The 15326-nt window shown below is 56.2% G+C and overlaps 1 protein-coding gene across 1 annotated transcript; it reads right to left on the minus strand.

Moving 5' to 3' along the window:
• Positions 1-7877: 7877 nt before the first annotated feature.
• SOX3 (SRY-box transcription factor 3) lies at positions 7878-9341 on the minus strand. The gene has a single exon (XM_070366729.1). The coding sequence runs from the start codon at positions 9339-9341 to the stop codon at positions 7986-7988; it is 1356 nt and encodes a 451-aa protein (XP_070222830.1). The 3' UTR covers positions 7878-7985.
• Between the last annotated feature and the right edge of the window lie 5985 nt (positions 9342-15326).

Consider the following 15326-nt stretch of genomic DNA (forward strand, 5'->3'; position numbering starts at 1 on the left):
GGAGTTACGCACAGATTTGTCTCTTCCCCTTCCCTCATTCGTGTATTTACTTATTTATTTATTTTAAAAATATTAATTTATTTGGCTGTGCTGGGTCTTAGTTGCAGCATGAGGGATCTAGTTCCCTGATCAGGGGCTGAACCTGGGCCCCTGCATTGGGAGCATGGAATCTTAGCCACTGGACAACCAGGGAAGTCCCTGCTTATTTATTTATATCAGTGTGGATGGTGCCTATTTGTTGTATACTTTGGGTTATAATCCTGCTGCTGCTGCTGCTAAGTCTCACTTCAATCGTGTCCAACTCTGCGACCCCAGAGGCAGCAGCCCACCAGGCTCCCTTGTCTCTGGGATTCTCCAGGCAAGAACATTAGTATGGGTTGCCATTTCCTTCTCCAATGCATAAAAGTGAAAAGTGAAAGTGAAGTCACTCAGTGGTGTCAGACTTTTAGCGACCCCATGGACTGCAGCCTACCAGGCTCCTCCGTCCATGGGATTTTCCAGGCAAGAGTACTGGAGTGAGTTGCCATTGCCTTCTCTGGGTTATAATCCAGTACTATATTCATTTTGTTGCTCAAACTTATCCAGATTTGGTCATTGGAAACTGTTTTAGGTGGCTCCTATGTCCTTTTGAGGCTTCCCTGGTGGCTCACACCATTAAGAATCTGCCTGCAATGCAGGAGACCCAGTTTCGATGCCTGGGTTGGGAAGATCCCCTGGAGCAGGGAATGGCTACCCATTCCAGTATTCTTGCCTGGGAAATCACATGGACAGAAGAGCCTGGTGGGCTATCATCCATGGGGTCACATAGAGTCAGACATGACTGAGCGGCTAACAAACAAATAATATGCCCTTTTGATTCACTTCCATTATTGGGCTTCATCTTTCCTTCCTTCCTTTCTTTCTCCCTTTCTTTCCTCCTTCTTTGCCTTCTTTCTTACCTTTCCTTACCTTTTGGCACTGCAGGATACTCTAGACTCACTTTGTATATTTCTGGCCCCAGTTCTAGAATCAGCCACTTTTCCAAAGATCCCTGGTTCCTTTCATTGAAGAATGATATTAGAAACCAAGACCTGGATACTTAGATGTGTTTGTTGTTACTGAGATGTCATTGCTTCTGGGCCTACTCACTGCTGGCAGAGCTAGGTAATAAATGTGTGAATACTAACCTTGTATATATATTGATATGAGTACTCACTTTTTTTCTTTTTTAAAAAAATTCTAATAGTTATTTATTTGGCTGCACTCAGTCTTTGTTGCAGCATGTGGGATCTTTAGTTGTGGAACTCGAAATCTTGGTTGCAGTATATGGGATCTAGTTCCTTAACCAAGATCAAACCCGGGCCCCCTGCACTGGGAGCATGGAGTCATAGCCACTGAACCACCACGGAAGTCTCGGTACTCCATTCCTTTTTATTGCAGAATAATGTTCCATTGCATAGATATACTACATTTTATTCATCCATTAATCAGTTCAGAGGCAATTAGGTTGTTTCCACTTTAGGGCTATTATGAATAATGCCTCTGTGAACATTAGGGAACACATTTTTGTGTGAACCTATGTTTTTGTTAGCCTTAAGAGTAGAATTTCTGGGTCATATTGTAACTGGATGTTTAAATTTTTGAAGAACTGTCAGTCTGTTTTTTAAAGTGGCTTTACCACTTTACATTCCCTCCAGCATTATATAAGGATTCAAATTCTCCACATCCTCGGCAACACTTGTTAGTGCCTATCTTTAAAGAATTATGACAGCCATCCTAGTTGACATGAAGTAGTATCTCATCGTGGTTTTGATTTGCTGCCCTCAATGACTAATGATGTTGAGCATCTTTCTATGTGCTTGTTGCCTATTTGTATAGTCCCTTTGGAAAAAACTATTCACTTCCTTTGCCCATTTTTAATTGGGTAATTTGGTTTTTTATTATTAATTTTAAGTCTTTATACAGTCTAGATATAATTCCTTTATCAGATATATGATTGATACATATTTCTTCCTATTCTGTGGGTTTTCTCTTCACTTTGCTGATGGTGCCCTTGCAAGCAAAACTGTTTAATCTTGATGAAGTCCAGCTTTTTATTTTCTTTTGTGTTTATGCTTTTGGTGTCATAGGATCCATTCATTTTTAATGGTGATCTTTTATTTTGCCTTCTTTCTATAGCAAGAACTGGCCTCAGCAATGAGAAACATCCCTTGTAATAGTGGGAAATATAGAATTTGACCAGAAAGCACTAGCTCCTCCCTGAAGAGTCAACAGAGGCTCCTAAGGAAGGTGATAATCATCACTAACACATACTGCACAAGGCTGAGTGCCAGACACTGTGCTCAGTGCTCAAAGCATCTTTTTTTTTTTTTTTTTTGAACCCTCAGAACAAACCAGAGACATTATTGTTCCCACTTGAACCTCCGTGTAAATGGTATCCTCAAGAGCCTACAGCTGGTAAGGGATGGAGCCAAAGTGGCAGATTCATTCTTGATGATTTTCACAGGCTTGCACTCATTCTGTTAGTTTCAAGTCCCCAGAGCCCCTATTCCTTAAACACACAGTAAACACTCCACATGTATTTTTGAGAGCCTAATACGGAATAGGCATTGTGCTCGGTATTCGTGAACAAACCAGGCACTGTCTTTGCCCTCAAGGAACTTACAGACTAGGAGTGAGACCAGCGATTGGCAGGATCACACAAATGTAAAATGACCACTGGTATCAGGGCTGGGAAGAGGGTCCAGTGTTGTGAGAGTTTAAAACAGGACACCTGTCTTGTTCTTGAGTAGAGCTTCATGGACACTTTCACCAGAAGAGATGTTTGAACTGAGACCTTGCAGACAACATTGGACCATTTGAGGGAAGAGCTTGGGGCAGAACATTCCAGGAAAAGGGAACAGCACATTCAAAAGCACTGGGGCAGGGAAGAATTTATGTACTTTTGCTAGTAGACTTTTTTAATTATCAAGAAATCTGTGCTTGATATGGAGATTTGGGGGAATCTTGCCAATGCAAGATGAAAAGTGCACTGTGCATAGTAAGGGCTTCCCTGGTGGCTAATACAGTAAAGAATCTGCCTGCAGTGTGGGAGACCTGGGTTCGATCCCTGAGTTGGGAAGATCCCCTGGAGGAGGGCATGGCAACCCACTCCAGTATTCTTGCCTGGAGAATCCCCATGGACAGAGGAACTGGGCGGGCTACAGTCCATGGGGTCGCAAAGAGTCGGACATGACTGAGTGACTAAGCACAGCACAGTGCCTAATAATCTGTATCTGAGAAAACTACTGGACTTCAAATTTTATTTAGATATGAAACCATCAGGAACCATGATTTACTTAACAAACATTTCTCAGGGGGATCCTGAGGTGGGAGTGGGGGAGGTGGGGGTTGGAGGAGAGAGGCACAGGACACAGCATTGATCAGACAATAAGAAGTCACTAGAAGGTTATGAAGAAAGGAAGTGACACTGATAGGATTTCTGTTTGAAAAGTTGACAGGACACTCTGGGGAGAGTGGATTGGTGAGGAGCACAGTGGATGCAGGGAAAACAGGTAGGAGGCCATGGCAGTGGTCCGGCAGGCAGTGATGGTGGTGTGGATGAAGATGGCAGTGACGGGGAGAAAGGGCACAACCGACCATGTTTGTTCATTCAGCTGTGTGGGTGCGAGTTGGGTGCTCACCTAGTCCCTCCCCTCCTGGCCCAGACACACCCTGTGGGCTTGCTCCGAACCCCCCTCCCAAGAGGGCAGTGAGTTGCAGGCTCCTGGGTTTATGCGCTTTCTGGTTCCTCAATGGCCCCTGCTTCCCGCGGCCCAAGCTGTTCAGCTTGGCTCCCAAGGAGGTCTTTTTCTCCACTGAGTGGGTCCGAAGAATGACAGAGCCGTCACTAATCTGCTCCTGCTCCCGCTGACTGATGAGGGCGCTTGGCAGGGGGTTGCTCTGCTGTGTTCACTGCAGCCCCCGATCTGGAGGAGAGCTGGGGAATTACTGCTGCTGGGGCTCCCGACCCCCCTTACCCCAAACAAACGAAGGGAAAGCTCGAACTTTCTTCTTTCACAAGGAGACACACTACTGTATTTGTGACTGGAAGAGAATATATTTTAAAGCTGACTTTTCTGATGATAGTAGGGATACAGTCCTATCAGAGAAAATTGAAGTACGAATAAATAGAAGGAAGACTAACCAATATTCATGATAGTACCCTGCATTTTTGTATGTTCTCCGACTCATACATACTTCAGTAGGTCACACGTACTGAATATATTTTTGCGCATCTTGCTCTTTTAGATCTGTTTTAAGTGTTGTATTGTGTCATTGTAATCTCTCCCAGCACAATTTTTAATATCTGCAAAGTAGTCTTTTGGGGGAAAAGGAATTTTCATAACCTTTTCCTATCTGTTGAACAGTTGGGTTGGGTATAACTTTTACTATCACAAGCAGGTCTGTGATGAACGTCTTTGTTTATAAATCTATACCTGTGTTTTGGATGCCCTCTCCCCCTGTAGATTTTTAGACAGGAGATTAATGAGGGAAGATATAGAGACAAGCCAGCAAAGAACATCTCCATGTAGGATGCTGCTGCTGCTACTGCTAAATCGCTTTAGTCGTGTTCGACTCTGTGCGACCCCAGAGACAGCAGCCCACCAGGCTCCCCCGTCCCTGGGATAATTCCCATCAAAAGATAACTCTGCTCCTGTCAGGAGACCCTAAAGATGGACTGTGTTTATCCCTCTGTAAGGACCTGAGGCGCCCATCACTTCACCATTTGCTAAGCATTGGCCACTAGGTGTCTGTATGTCAGAAATTACATCTTTTCTACAGAGACCCCACTAGATTAAGGGCTTGAGAGGCAGCTGAAGCTGGAATTTCATCAGTTGCTCTCCATCTTGTGGCAGAGTCAGGCGTCCACCAGGCCTGGGAGTCCCGTTCCCCTGTGCACCCAGAGACCAGCTAAGCAACCTTGAGCGCTGTCACTTCCCATGCAGGGGCCAGTTTTCTTATGTGTAAAACAAGTCCCCAAAGGCAGGAGTTGGGGCTTGACCAGATTTTGTTATTGTTGCCATTTCAGCCTCAGAACCCTTATTTCAAATCAAATTTGACCAGAACCCTAAGCTAGAAAACAGATTGAGGGGCAACTGTCCCCATAGACGTGGGGGAGGAGTGGAAGAGGAGGAGGGGGTGTTGCGCTAGTCTGGAAACTCTGGCCCAGGGGATGGAAGTTGCACTCCAGTGCAGTTCTCTTTCCTGTGGCTGAAGTTAAAAAACAATTATCTTTCATCTATATTTAAATCCTCCAAATGTGCTGATTGATGAAATCCTTTCTCTTAAAGGCAATTTGGAAATCGGACAAAGTAGAGCACAAAGCCGTGGATGTTTAGAGAGGGGGGGCCAGTAGTGTGTGAGACCGGTTGAAAGGGTGACCCTGGCACTTCTAAGAAGGCAGCAGCACAATGGACTCTTGGAAAGAAGCGGTATCAATTTATTCCCGCGTTGGCACCGCCCCCTCAGTGGGGCGGAATTGCTTGTTTTCAACCCTCCCTTGCCCGGAGTCTTTCAGACCAAACTTGGGTCCACAATTGCTAGCAATTTGAACCCAGAGTAACCGACGGACAGGTATTTTTACGGACGCCCAAACACTGTGAAAGATACGAATAGGGGGTGGATATGACCAGAGAGTTGCCTCCCGCCCCCCCACCCCTCTGGACGCGGACCGCGGGTGGAGGGGAACCTGGTAGCATGGGACCCTGCTCTCCAGTCACGGCAGCAAGACTGGCAGCGCCGACCCGCTCGGCGGGGCCCGGGATCCGTGGGACGGGAAGGGGAGCGAGCGGTAGTGAGGCCTCGCCACACCGGACGCAGCAGGCGCCCGGGAGGAGCACGGGGTGGAGGGCGATGCGCCGGGGTCTGTGCATCACGACCAGGATCCCTCCCACCCCGTGCGGTACCGTCGGGGGAGGCCAGTGCCAGCGCCTGCGGGGGAGGGGTGGTGCCGCCTTCCCAGGGAGACCCGACCTTTCTCCAAGAGGCGTGGTGAGCTTAAGTCTCCGGGATCCGCAGTGAGGTGTAAAAAGCGGGCACGACCCCCGAAGCCGCAGAAAGCCCCCGCCCCTCCTCCACCCCACCCCCCACCCCCCGCGAAGCCCGCCCCGGCTCGCAGGTGAATGGTCAGCCCGCACAAAGGAAGCCGGCTGGAAATGTGGAATTCAGACCAATTTAACGGGAGTTCCTGTCGCCCCGAGTCCAGCAGACCTCAAGCAAAGAAACCTGTGGTCGGGAGTGGAAGAGGATAAAACACAGTACACCAGGCCGCGCTTACTGGAAAGCCCGAGTTTAGTTATTCTGGGATAGCGAGGTAACAGGATTAGAGGGATTAAGGAAATCACCTCAAACAGATGAGGAGGGGGTAAAAAAACACTGGTTCTATTTGTTTTCTTCCTAGGCCTCAAACAGATTCACTGGGGCCGAGTGGCCAGGCGCAAAACCAAAGGCCTTTCGGGGGGCACAGTGGAAATCCTGAGGGTCAGGGATGGAGGGAGAGTGGGGGGAGGGAGGGAGTCGAAAACTAGCTAGAGGCTCGGGTTGAGAGGGGGCCTCTTCTAGAAAACCAGTCAGTGGGCTGGAGTGACAAGTCAAAAAGAGAAAGCCATCGGAGGAGTCTCAGAGATCTTTGCAAAAATCTAAGGTGGACTGTTGAAAACCACACCTTCCAGAGTTGAATGCTGGCTCTGCCGCTTCAGCCACCTCGGTCGAAATGTATTGGTTTCCTGCTAGGGAGTCCTGAACTATTTCTGTTTAATAGGCTGAGATTTCCGAAGAGTTTTCGTTTGTAAATCATTTGGCTTGACTCGAGTATCTTCCCGCCCCAGTGCACAAAGGTAAATGTGCCCCCTTTCGGGGCCAGTTTCCGCGGCCGCCCCTCCCCGCCCCGCGTGGCGGCTGCCGCCGCCGAAATCAACAAGTGCGTGGCCGCGGGGTGCTAGCCTCCGCCTGAGTATGCTCGCTCCCGGAAAGACAAATCGCTTTCTCCTTGGAGTTTCAGTTGAAAATACCGAGAGACGCCGTGTTTGCGATCACCAGTAGTTACAGAAGAAACCGTTCCAGATCACGCTTGCCTCCCCCCAGGCCCCCCACCCCCGGCCCCGGGACCGGACCACGGTCGCAGTACCGAGGACTGGTTCCCTCCCTAACCCGCACCTAAAGTTTCAGGCCCGCAAAATTACCAGGACTCCATTATGTTGGTTATAAAATTTATTGATCTCTCATTTAGGAACTGAATAAAACCTTGAAAACCCTGAAACAAAATAGCCCCTTAGCCCTACCACCCAAACGAAATCCACATACATTAGCGCGACGAAATATCAAACAGATCACGGCAGAAATCACCAACTCAACAGCTTAAATGCGGACTGGACAGAAAGCTGTCCCGCGGCCAGGGGCGGCGAGGCGGGAGACACACGCACACCTGGCTATAAATTAACATCGGCCTTGGCTGCCGCGCCGCGGCGGTCAGTTCCCACCCCCCACCACCCCGAGCCCACGAGGAAAACAGATGCAACGCGACTGGGGGAGGAGGCGTTGCAGTTCTCAAGCCAGCCTCACCCGAGTCCGTTTGCCCCATTCACTCACTCCTCGGCTAACAGCAAACTAACGCGACAACATTTTCAAATGCAACAGAAAAACCCAGGAACCCGGGAGGAGGAGGAGGAGGTTGGGGGGGGGGGGCGGCTTTTTCTTGGCAAACAACACAGCGGATTCCCAGCCTACAGAAGGGGAAGGGAGGGAAGGCGGCGAGGGGCCGGCGAGCTCGAGAAAGTCCCATTTCCGCCGCTCCGGACTCCTTTCAGTTTTCGTACAAAACCCGACAGCTACAGCCAAACTTTCCATCCTCCCCATCATCGGTACAAGGCAACAGTCCCAGGCAAGCAAAGCTAAACAACAAGGCGTCCCCACTCGGGGGTGCAGGGGCGGGGTGGGACGGAGGGGCTGCGAGCGCCGGCGGGCGCTCAGATGTGGGTCAGGGGCACCGTGCCGTTGACGGCAGTCCCGGCGCCCTGGTAGTGCTGGTGCACGCTGTGCAGGCGGCCGCCCGGCAGCGGCGAGGCGGCGTCCGCCGCGTCCCCGCCGGGCGGCAGGTACATGCTGATCATGTCGCGCAGGTCGCCGAGGCACGCGCGCTGAGAGTGCGACGCGATGGCGGGCGGCGGCGAGCTGGGCTCCGTCTTCACCACCGTGCCCATGGGGCCCAGGCTCATGGCGGCAGCGGCGGCGGCGGCCGCCGCGGGCTGCTGCCCGTAGGCTGCGGCGGCGGCGGCGGCGGCGGAGGGCGCCATGCTCCCGTAGCCCGAAGCGGCTGCGGCGGCGGCCGCGGCGTTCATGTAGCTCTGGGCGCCTGGCGGCATCATGGGGCTGTACTGCAGGCCGGCCATGTCGTAGCGGTGCATCTGAGGCAGCGCGGGCGGCGGCGGCGGGCTGCTCATGGTCGCGGGCGGCGCGTAGCCCAGCTGCTCCTGCACCAGCGAGTACGCGCCGTTGGCCCAGCCGTTCACGTGTGTGTACGTGTCCAGGCGCTGGCCCACGCCCACCGGGCTGCTGGCGGCCGCGGCGGCAGCGGCGGCGGCGGCGGCGGCCGCGGCGCCGGGGGGCAGCAGGCCGCCAGGCAGGGAGTACTTGTCCTTCTTGAGCAGCGTCTTGGTCTTGCGGCGCGGCCGGTACTTGTAGTCCGGGTACTCTTTCATGTGCACCGCGCGCAGCCGCTTGGCCTCGTCGATGAACGGCCGCTTCTCGGCGTCCGTCAGCAGTTTCCAGTCGGCGCCCAAGCGTTTACTGATCTCGGAGTTGTGCATCTTGGGGTTCTCCAGGGCCATCTTGCGCCGCTGCCCGCGGGACCACACCATGAAGGCATTCATGGGCCGCTTCACGCGGTCCTGATCGCTGCCCCCGCCGCCGCCGCCGCCGCCCCCGCCACCGCCCCCGGCGCTCGCGCCCCCGCTGCTGCCGCCGCCTGCGTTCGCGCCGCCGCCGGCGTTCGCACTACTCTTGCCTGCGCCGCCCGGGGCTGCCGGGCCGCCCGCGCCTGCCGCTGGGGTGGGTGGCCCCACGGGGTTCTTGAGTTCAGTCTCCAGCAGGCTGTACATGGCCGGGGCGGGAAGAAGGTGCGCCAGGGTGGCGGGAGGAGAAGGCGCTCCCGGCGCTGGAGCGGCCACGGTGAAAAGGCCCGGGGACTCCGTCGGAGGGGCGCTTGGGGGCCGCTGGGCCCGCGGGTCGAGCGGGAAGGGCAGGCTGGCCGCAGTGGTCCGCGCCAAGTCAGCGGGACCCCGCAGGCTGCTGGCACCTGATGCGTGGTCTCGGGCAGGTCGCATTCGCAGTCTGGTCGGGCGCTCGCCGGGCTTCTTATATACCTGCTCGGATCCCCCGGGGTTGGGGCTCGGTCCGCCCCTAGCCACCCGGAGGCCCGGTGATTGACAGGCTTGCAGTGATGCGCCCTGGCCAATCATCACGGAGCCCTTGTTCGGCCAAGCTGGAAAAAAAAAAAGTTCGGGGAGTCCTTTCGTTCACCCCCACGCCTCTCTGGGGCCTGGTGACGTGATAAGAGTTATTCAGGAGGCGGGAGTCCCGGACAGCCGCTCAGGGACCACCAATTAGGGTCTCAAAAAGTTTGAAAGAACGAAACTCGAGGAGGTGACGGAGGGGGGAGGGGGGCGCGAGCCGGTTTGGGGGGGGGAGGAGGCAGGGGGCGCCCACAGGGTTCCGAAAACAACTTTGTCAAGGCCGGGGGGCGTCCGGTCCCGGGGCCACCCTGCACAGCTTCCCGCTGTCTGCGCGGAGGTACTCCAACCGCTTCTGCTGCCAGCGCTAAGGGACACAGGACACGGCCAGCTACCCAGGCGGCCTTGGAGACTCGGGGCACAGTGGAGGTACCCCGGTGCTGGGCTCCGAGAAGCCCTCCCTGGAATCGGCCCCGTTCCGGTAGGACCCTCCGCCGGGAAGCCCCGGGCCAGCGCTCCCAGCACTGAGCGGGGGTCAGGGAGCGGGGCTCGGGAGACAGGCTTGGGGACCGCAGGGCGCAGTGGGGCTGCGAGCTTTCGGTGGTTTGCCCGGCGCCCCGGCCGGGCCGAAACGCTCCCATGCGGTGGTGCGGGGAGTGTTGAGGGGGGCGCGGAGGGGTGAACCGGCCTCAGCTCTCTTCTCCGGGCCCCCGTTTAGCGGCCCCTTTTTGTCTCTGCTCTCTGGCCATTTCGGTTTTTCCAGTCCGATGCCCCTGAGGGGGAGGGTCGGGCCCCTTGGAAAATCCGTTTTCATGGCAACACAGAGCCTCTCCAAGTGAAAGAAAAGTTTCTTGAAGGGGGGGGGGGGATGGTGGCCCGAGAGGAGCCGAGGCCGTCCTGGGGCGCCCCCTCCACCGGCCGCGCACCTGCCGGGACCACTGAGCGCTGCTCTCGCCGCGCAGCCGCGCCGCCTCCCCGGGGAGCAGGCGCTGCTAACGGATGCCGTCTTCCTTTTTTTATTTTTTTATAGCCTTCCCGACCGGAGCCTCGAGACTCTGAGCGCCACATTCAACCGCCTGTCGGGGTTGTCTGCGGAAGAATAGCGGCGCGGGGAAGCCCGGCTGCGGGTAGCTGGCACCCTGACTATCGCCGCCTCCAGCCCAAGCTAGTGGCTCAGCGTCTGCAACTCCCGAAGACGCCCGAGGCGACCGGTGGGAAGGAAAAGCCAACCCCGGACAGAGGTGGCAAAGACTGAAATAAGTGTCCCCACGGTGTGGCCCACCAACCCCCCCAGCCTCGTGGAAAGATGGGGAACCCAAAGAAAGGCGTATATCCTAAGTGTGGGGAAAAAAAACAAAAACAAAAACAGCTCCAAACCGAGGTTTTTAGCTCCTTATAATGCAAGACCCAGCGATCCTGGGAAGCCTGCGTGCCAGGAGCTTGCTTCCCCGTTTCTTGCACAAATTATAAAGTAACCCGCTGTGACTTGGGGGACGCAGAGCAGGCCAGCCCGCCCTGGGGCCCGCGGACCGCTAGCACCAGAATCCCGGCTCCCAGCAGCAACGTCTCCTGGAAGTTTGGGGTCTCGAAACCCGCCTCTTAAGTTTGGGTTCCACTTGGTTCTGTTGCTCTTCTGGGCGGAAGGAAGCGAACGTATACAGTCAAGGGCTGCTGCGATCATTTGAATGGTTCTGCGCATTTAGGGTTTTGAAGTAAACTATGTGGAATGGTTCTGTGTATGAGTCGTGTGTGTGTGCGTGTGTGCACGCCCGCGCACGCGCGCACGGGTATGTGTACTTAAGTTGACATGGACTGGAAGGCATGTTTCAGAAAACAGAAGTGATTCGACAGTCTCCACCTGCAACTGTTTTCTTGCCAGACTGGGTGACACAGACAAAATTTCCTGGGCAAACCCACCTTCTCCCCAAGAAGTCAGTGTGCAGTAGCCCTGCCCTTTTGGCCGCCTTTCCAGATGCCCTCTCGGGTTCTCTGGGCCTCTGAGGCTGTTGCTAAGTGAAGCGCGTTTTAGGAAACTACCCAACCGACGCGCGGCCTGGCGTCCAGTAGCCTGACAGATGTCAGGATTCTTTCCAAGTTTTAGGACCCAAGTAAGCCGTTGTGGTGACAGTGCCTGGGCTGCCTACTTGCCTAGGCAAGAGGTGCGGTGCCCGGCCGGCGCTTCTCGCCGCAGCAGGTTATCTGGGGGAACTGGTCACTGCTCCCAGCTGTTTGTCACTTGCTCACACCCATCCCGCGGTTTAGGTAAGCTCCTTCTCACATCAACGTCCTTCTTCCAGATTTATAGCAGTCTTGCTAGGATCAGACACCCTCTCCCACACTCCTGGCTTCCCTCGGAGGTCACGATTAAACCGATCTCTGTGCCTGGTAGCTCTGGGGTGGTCCGCCTTCGGAACATTTGAGAGGACACGTTCTCAGCCCGTACTACCATTTCAGTAATCAAGCGAGATTACCATCATAGGGGTGGGGAGATGGAGGGAAGGTAGAAGGAAACGGTTCTCTTAGCAGTACCAGCGCAGGCACCGGCCGAGCGACGCGACTTTCCTCGCGGGTCGGGAGAAGCTTCACGGCAGGTACTACCGCCCGAGGATGCTCGGTCCAGGCGGGGCCCGCGGGGAAGCTAGACGTCCGGTGGAGCCCCAACAGGTGTCTCCGACCCGCACCTGCACCCCGCGAGGAAAGCAGAGCGACACAGCGGGATTCGGGAAGAGTCCTTTCCGCTCTTTGCGGGAGGAGAGCGTGTTCGGTAGCTCTCTCTCCCTCGGGGCCTCCGGGAGCCCTTGGGCGGCAAACAGAGCCCCCCGGACGGCGGGTAGGGAACTCGGCCAAACACGCCGTCCCCATTCTCCCCGCCCTCTGGAGAGAGCTCTGGCTCCCTCGGACTGGGGCTGGGCCTGGGGATTCCAGGACCCAGGGCGCGGCAACAGCGCCGTTTGTTGGCTTCGGTTGGAAACTTCACCTATAGGCGCCCCTTCTCCCGCTACGGGGCTTCGAGGTCGCCCCAACCCTCCAAGGAGAGGCAGCTGCATCGCTGCGGGCAGAAGTGGGACTCTCCTTAGAGGGCTGGTGATGGCAAAACTCGGGGGTTGGGGTAGGCTCTAGTGTGGGTGGCCCTGCAGGCTCCGGGTGCCTAGGGCGCTTCCAACTCTGCCTTCCTGCGGTTTGCGGAAATCCAGTGTCCCAGGAGCCCCGTATCTGCAAAGTGAACTCCTTAGCACTTGGCCTGAGAGCTACTAGTTGAGCAGGGGAGGGGCTGTCCCAGGGCTCGCGCGGGGGTGCCTCCGTGGAACCCTGCTCCGCCACTGCTCAAGGGGGGGTTCTTTCCCGAGTCCGCGGCTCGATTAGGACCCCGCCTCTTATAAGAGGTGCCCTTTCGTGCTGGGTGGGATGGAATGGGTGTGTATCAGTGTCCGCTCCGGGATCTGCGGCCTGACAATAGTCAAGTGTTCGCCTTTTTTCAAGTGCAGTCGAGCCCAGCGAGGGGTCCAGCTTTGAGGAAGTGCGAAAAACTTATCCCGAAGACCTTTAGAGAAGCTTTGCTTGCCAGCAAGGGGTGGAGGAAGTTTGCTGATCTAGAGACAGTCTTTTTTCTTATTTCTTCCTTGAGAACAACCCTTGATTATTTACTCTGGCTCCTGGCCAAGAGGGTGTATTTAGGCCCCAGATTGAGGGCCTTGACCAAGAAATCAGGAGCTTAGGTCTGTTGTAGAATCATCTCCCGCAAAAGGTCGCAAAGGTCACCAGATCTCCAACGAGGCTGGAAGAGACAGCCGAGCACCTCGCAGCTGTCGAGGTCTCAGTCTGATACCCGCAGCACCTCTCATCCCCCACCCACCCCCCTGCAGCTTCCAATAAAGCTCTCGTCCTTCAGAGTTTGGGAAGGAGCTGACGGTCCTAGGCTGGCGGTGCAGTTTGCAGTAATAGCCTAGTTGACACTCTCCAAGGAAAGCTTACTAGGAGCCACCGAGGTGTGCGGTGACACGGTCCTCAGGGTACCAAAAAGTCTCCTGTGGGCGGGCCAACTGTATTCTATCGCACTTTGATGTAGCCCTTTTTAGGAAGGAGGGTGTACTTTTAAAAGAGTTTCCGAATTGGCTTCCCTGGGTTAGCTGAGCTGCGGTCGGTGGGTACGGGGAATCCCCTTGGCCCAGACCTTGGCGCTCAGTTGCAGAGTCCTGTCCACCCGCAGGGTGTGACGACAAGGATGCCAGGCGTTTTCCCTAGGTGTCGAGCCACTGCCAGGAATTTGGCAATCTCTACCTTCAGCGCCCTCTCTGCCGACCTCACAACGCGAGCACTGCCAAACGCCACCCGAATACAGCCACCTCCCCCGTGGGAAAGGAGGATCTGCCAGGGAACTGGGTCCCACTGGCGGAGCGTCTTCCGGGTCACTGTCGTCGATCTGCCGGCCTCGCCCCCCACCCCTACACGCCCTCAGCCCTCTGAGCTGCGGGGACCCGCCCCCCACGGAGCAGCCTCGCGGCACCCAGCACCCTACCCTGCCCTCCCGCTGGGCCCGTCGCCTTCCTCCCTTCCTTCTGTGGCTGCAAAGGCACGGCCCTCTCCGGCAGCGAGGTGGCCTGCCAGAAATCGGGCCTGGGGAAACAATCAGAAAATCGTTATCTCTGCGGAACGTGGCGGGAGTTATTCCACGTCCCCGTATCTCATCTACACGCTTATCGAGACCTGGGGGGAGGAGGTTGTGGCGCGGCTCCATCGGGCGGGCGGTGCTTCCCGAGGAAGGATGCCCGTCTGGTCACGGGACCTCCCGGCACCTCCCGTGGGACCCCGCCGGCCCGTCGGCGCTAGCCCTAGGGGGCGCAGGATGGGGCTGGGGGCTGGGGAGAGCGCGCCCTGGAGCAAATTTTAAATCTCAAGGCAGCAGAAAGCTGTTTTCCCTCCCCCCGCCTCCCTCACCCCCGCCGCCTTTTCACTTTCTTTCAAGAGAGGGGAGAGCCGTGGAATTCGATGCGCGGAATCTCTCAGTTCTCTTCCCCTGCCTTGCCGGCCGTCATTGCTTTTCTTGGCACTAAACCTCGGCCGCACACCTACTATGGGCTAGCCGATGCCGCCCGGCGCGGGAGCAGACCACCGCCCCCCTACTTCCGCGTCCTTCAGCTGAGAGCGGCGGCGGCCCGGGGGAGCGCCCGGAGGGCTGGGGACCGTGGCGCGCCCCGGCCGCCGGGGGCCACGCTCGTCCCACCCCGCGCGCGCTTTCCCCTCCGCGGCGCGGAGCCGCGCGGCCCGAGCGGCTGAGACGCAGAAGCGCCCGTGGGCCGGGAGCTCCAGCGCCGCCGTCCGAGTGGCGGGCGAGCGAGGCTCCGGGGCGGCTGCTGGCGACGGAGAGCCGGGCGGAGGACGCGCGGCCCGGGAACGGCGAGCGGGCCGCCGCCTGCCAGGTACGGAGGCCGCCGAGCCTCGGGCCGCCCCGTTGACGCGCGGGTCGGCTGTCAGACGGTGCGACAGGGCGAGGTCTGCGGTGCGGCCCGGCAGCGCCGGCGTTTTGGCGCCCCGGTTGCAGTCACCCCGATTCCATTTCTCGGGAAAGCGTCGCCGGGTTACAACCCCGAGGCTGGGCAAAGGTGATGTTTGTGTCATTAACACCATCTCCCCTCGTTTCCGAACATCCTTCTTCCCCCAGCCCAGCCGGGCTCGCATTTGAACAAGCAACGGGCCGAACGTCGCGATAACCCTTCCTAATGGGAAAAAAACTGCCCCTTTTGTGGAATGGTTTCTTTACAAAGCCAACAACCAACCTTATTTTCTAGTTCCAATGGCTATCCCTTTATGAGTTATATTATTAAAGAAATCCGACACTAATTGTGCCGATTTAACTTGTTA

The sequence above is a fragment of the Bos mutus genome, unplaced genomic scaffold (genome assembly GCF_027580195.1).
Source record: "Bos mutus isolate GX-2022 unplaced genomic scaffold, NWIPB_WYAK_1.1 CTG182, whole genome shotgun sequence".
Classification (NCBI taxonomy): domain Eukaryota; kingdom Metazoa; phylum Chordata; class Mammalia; order Artiodactyla; family Bovidae; genus Bos; species Bos mutus.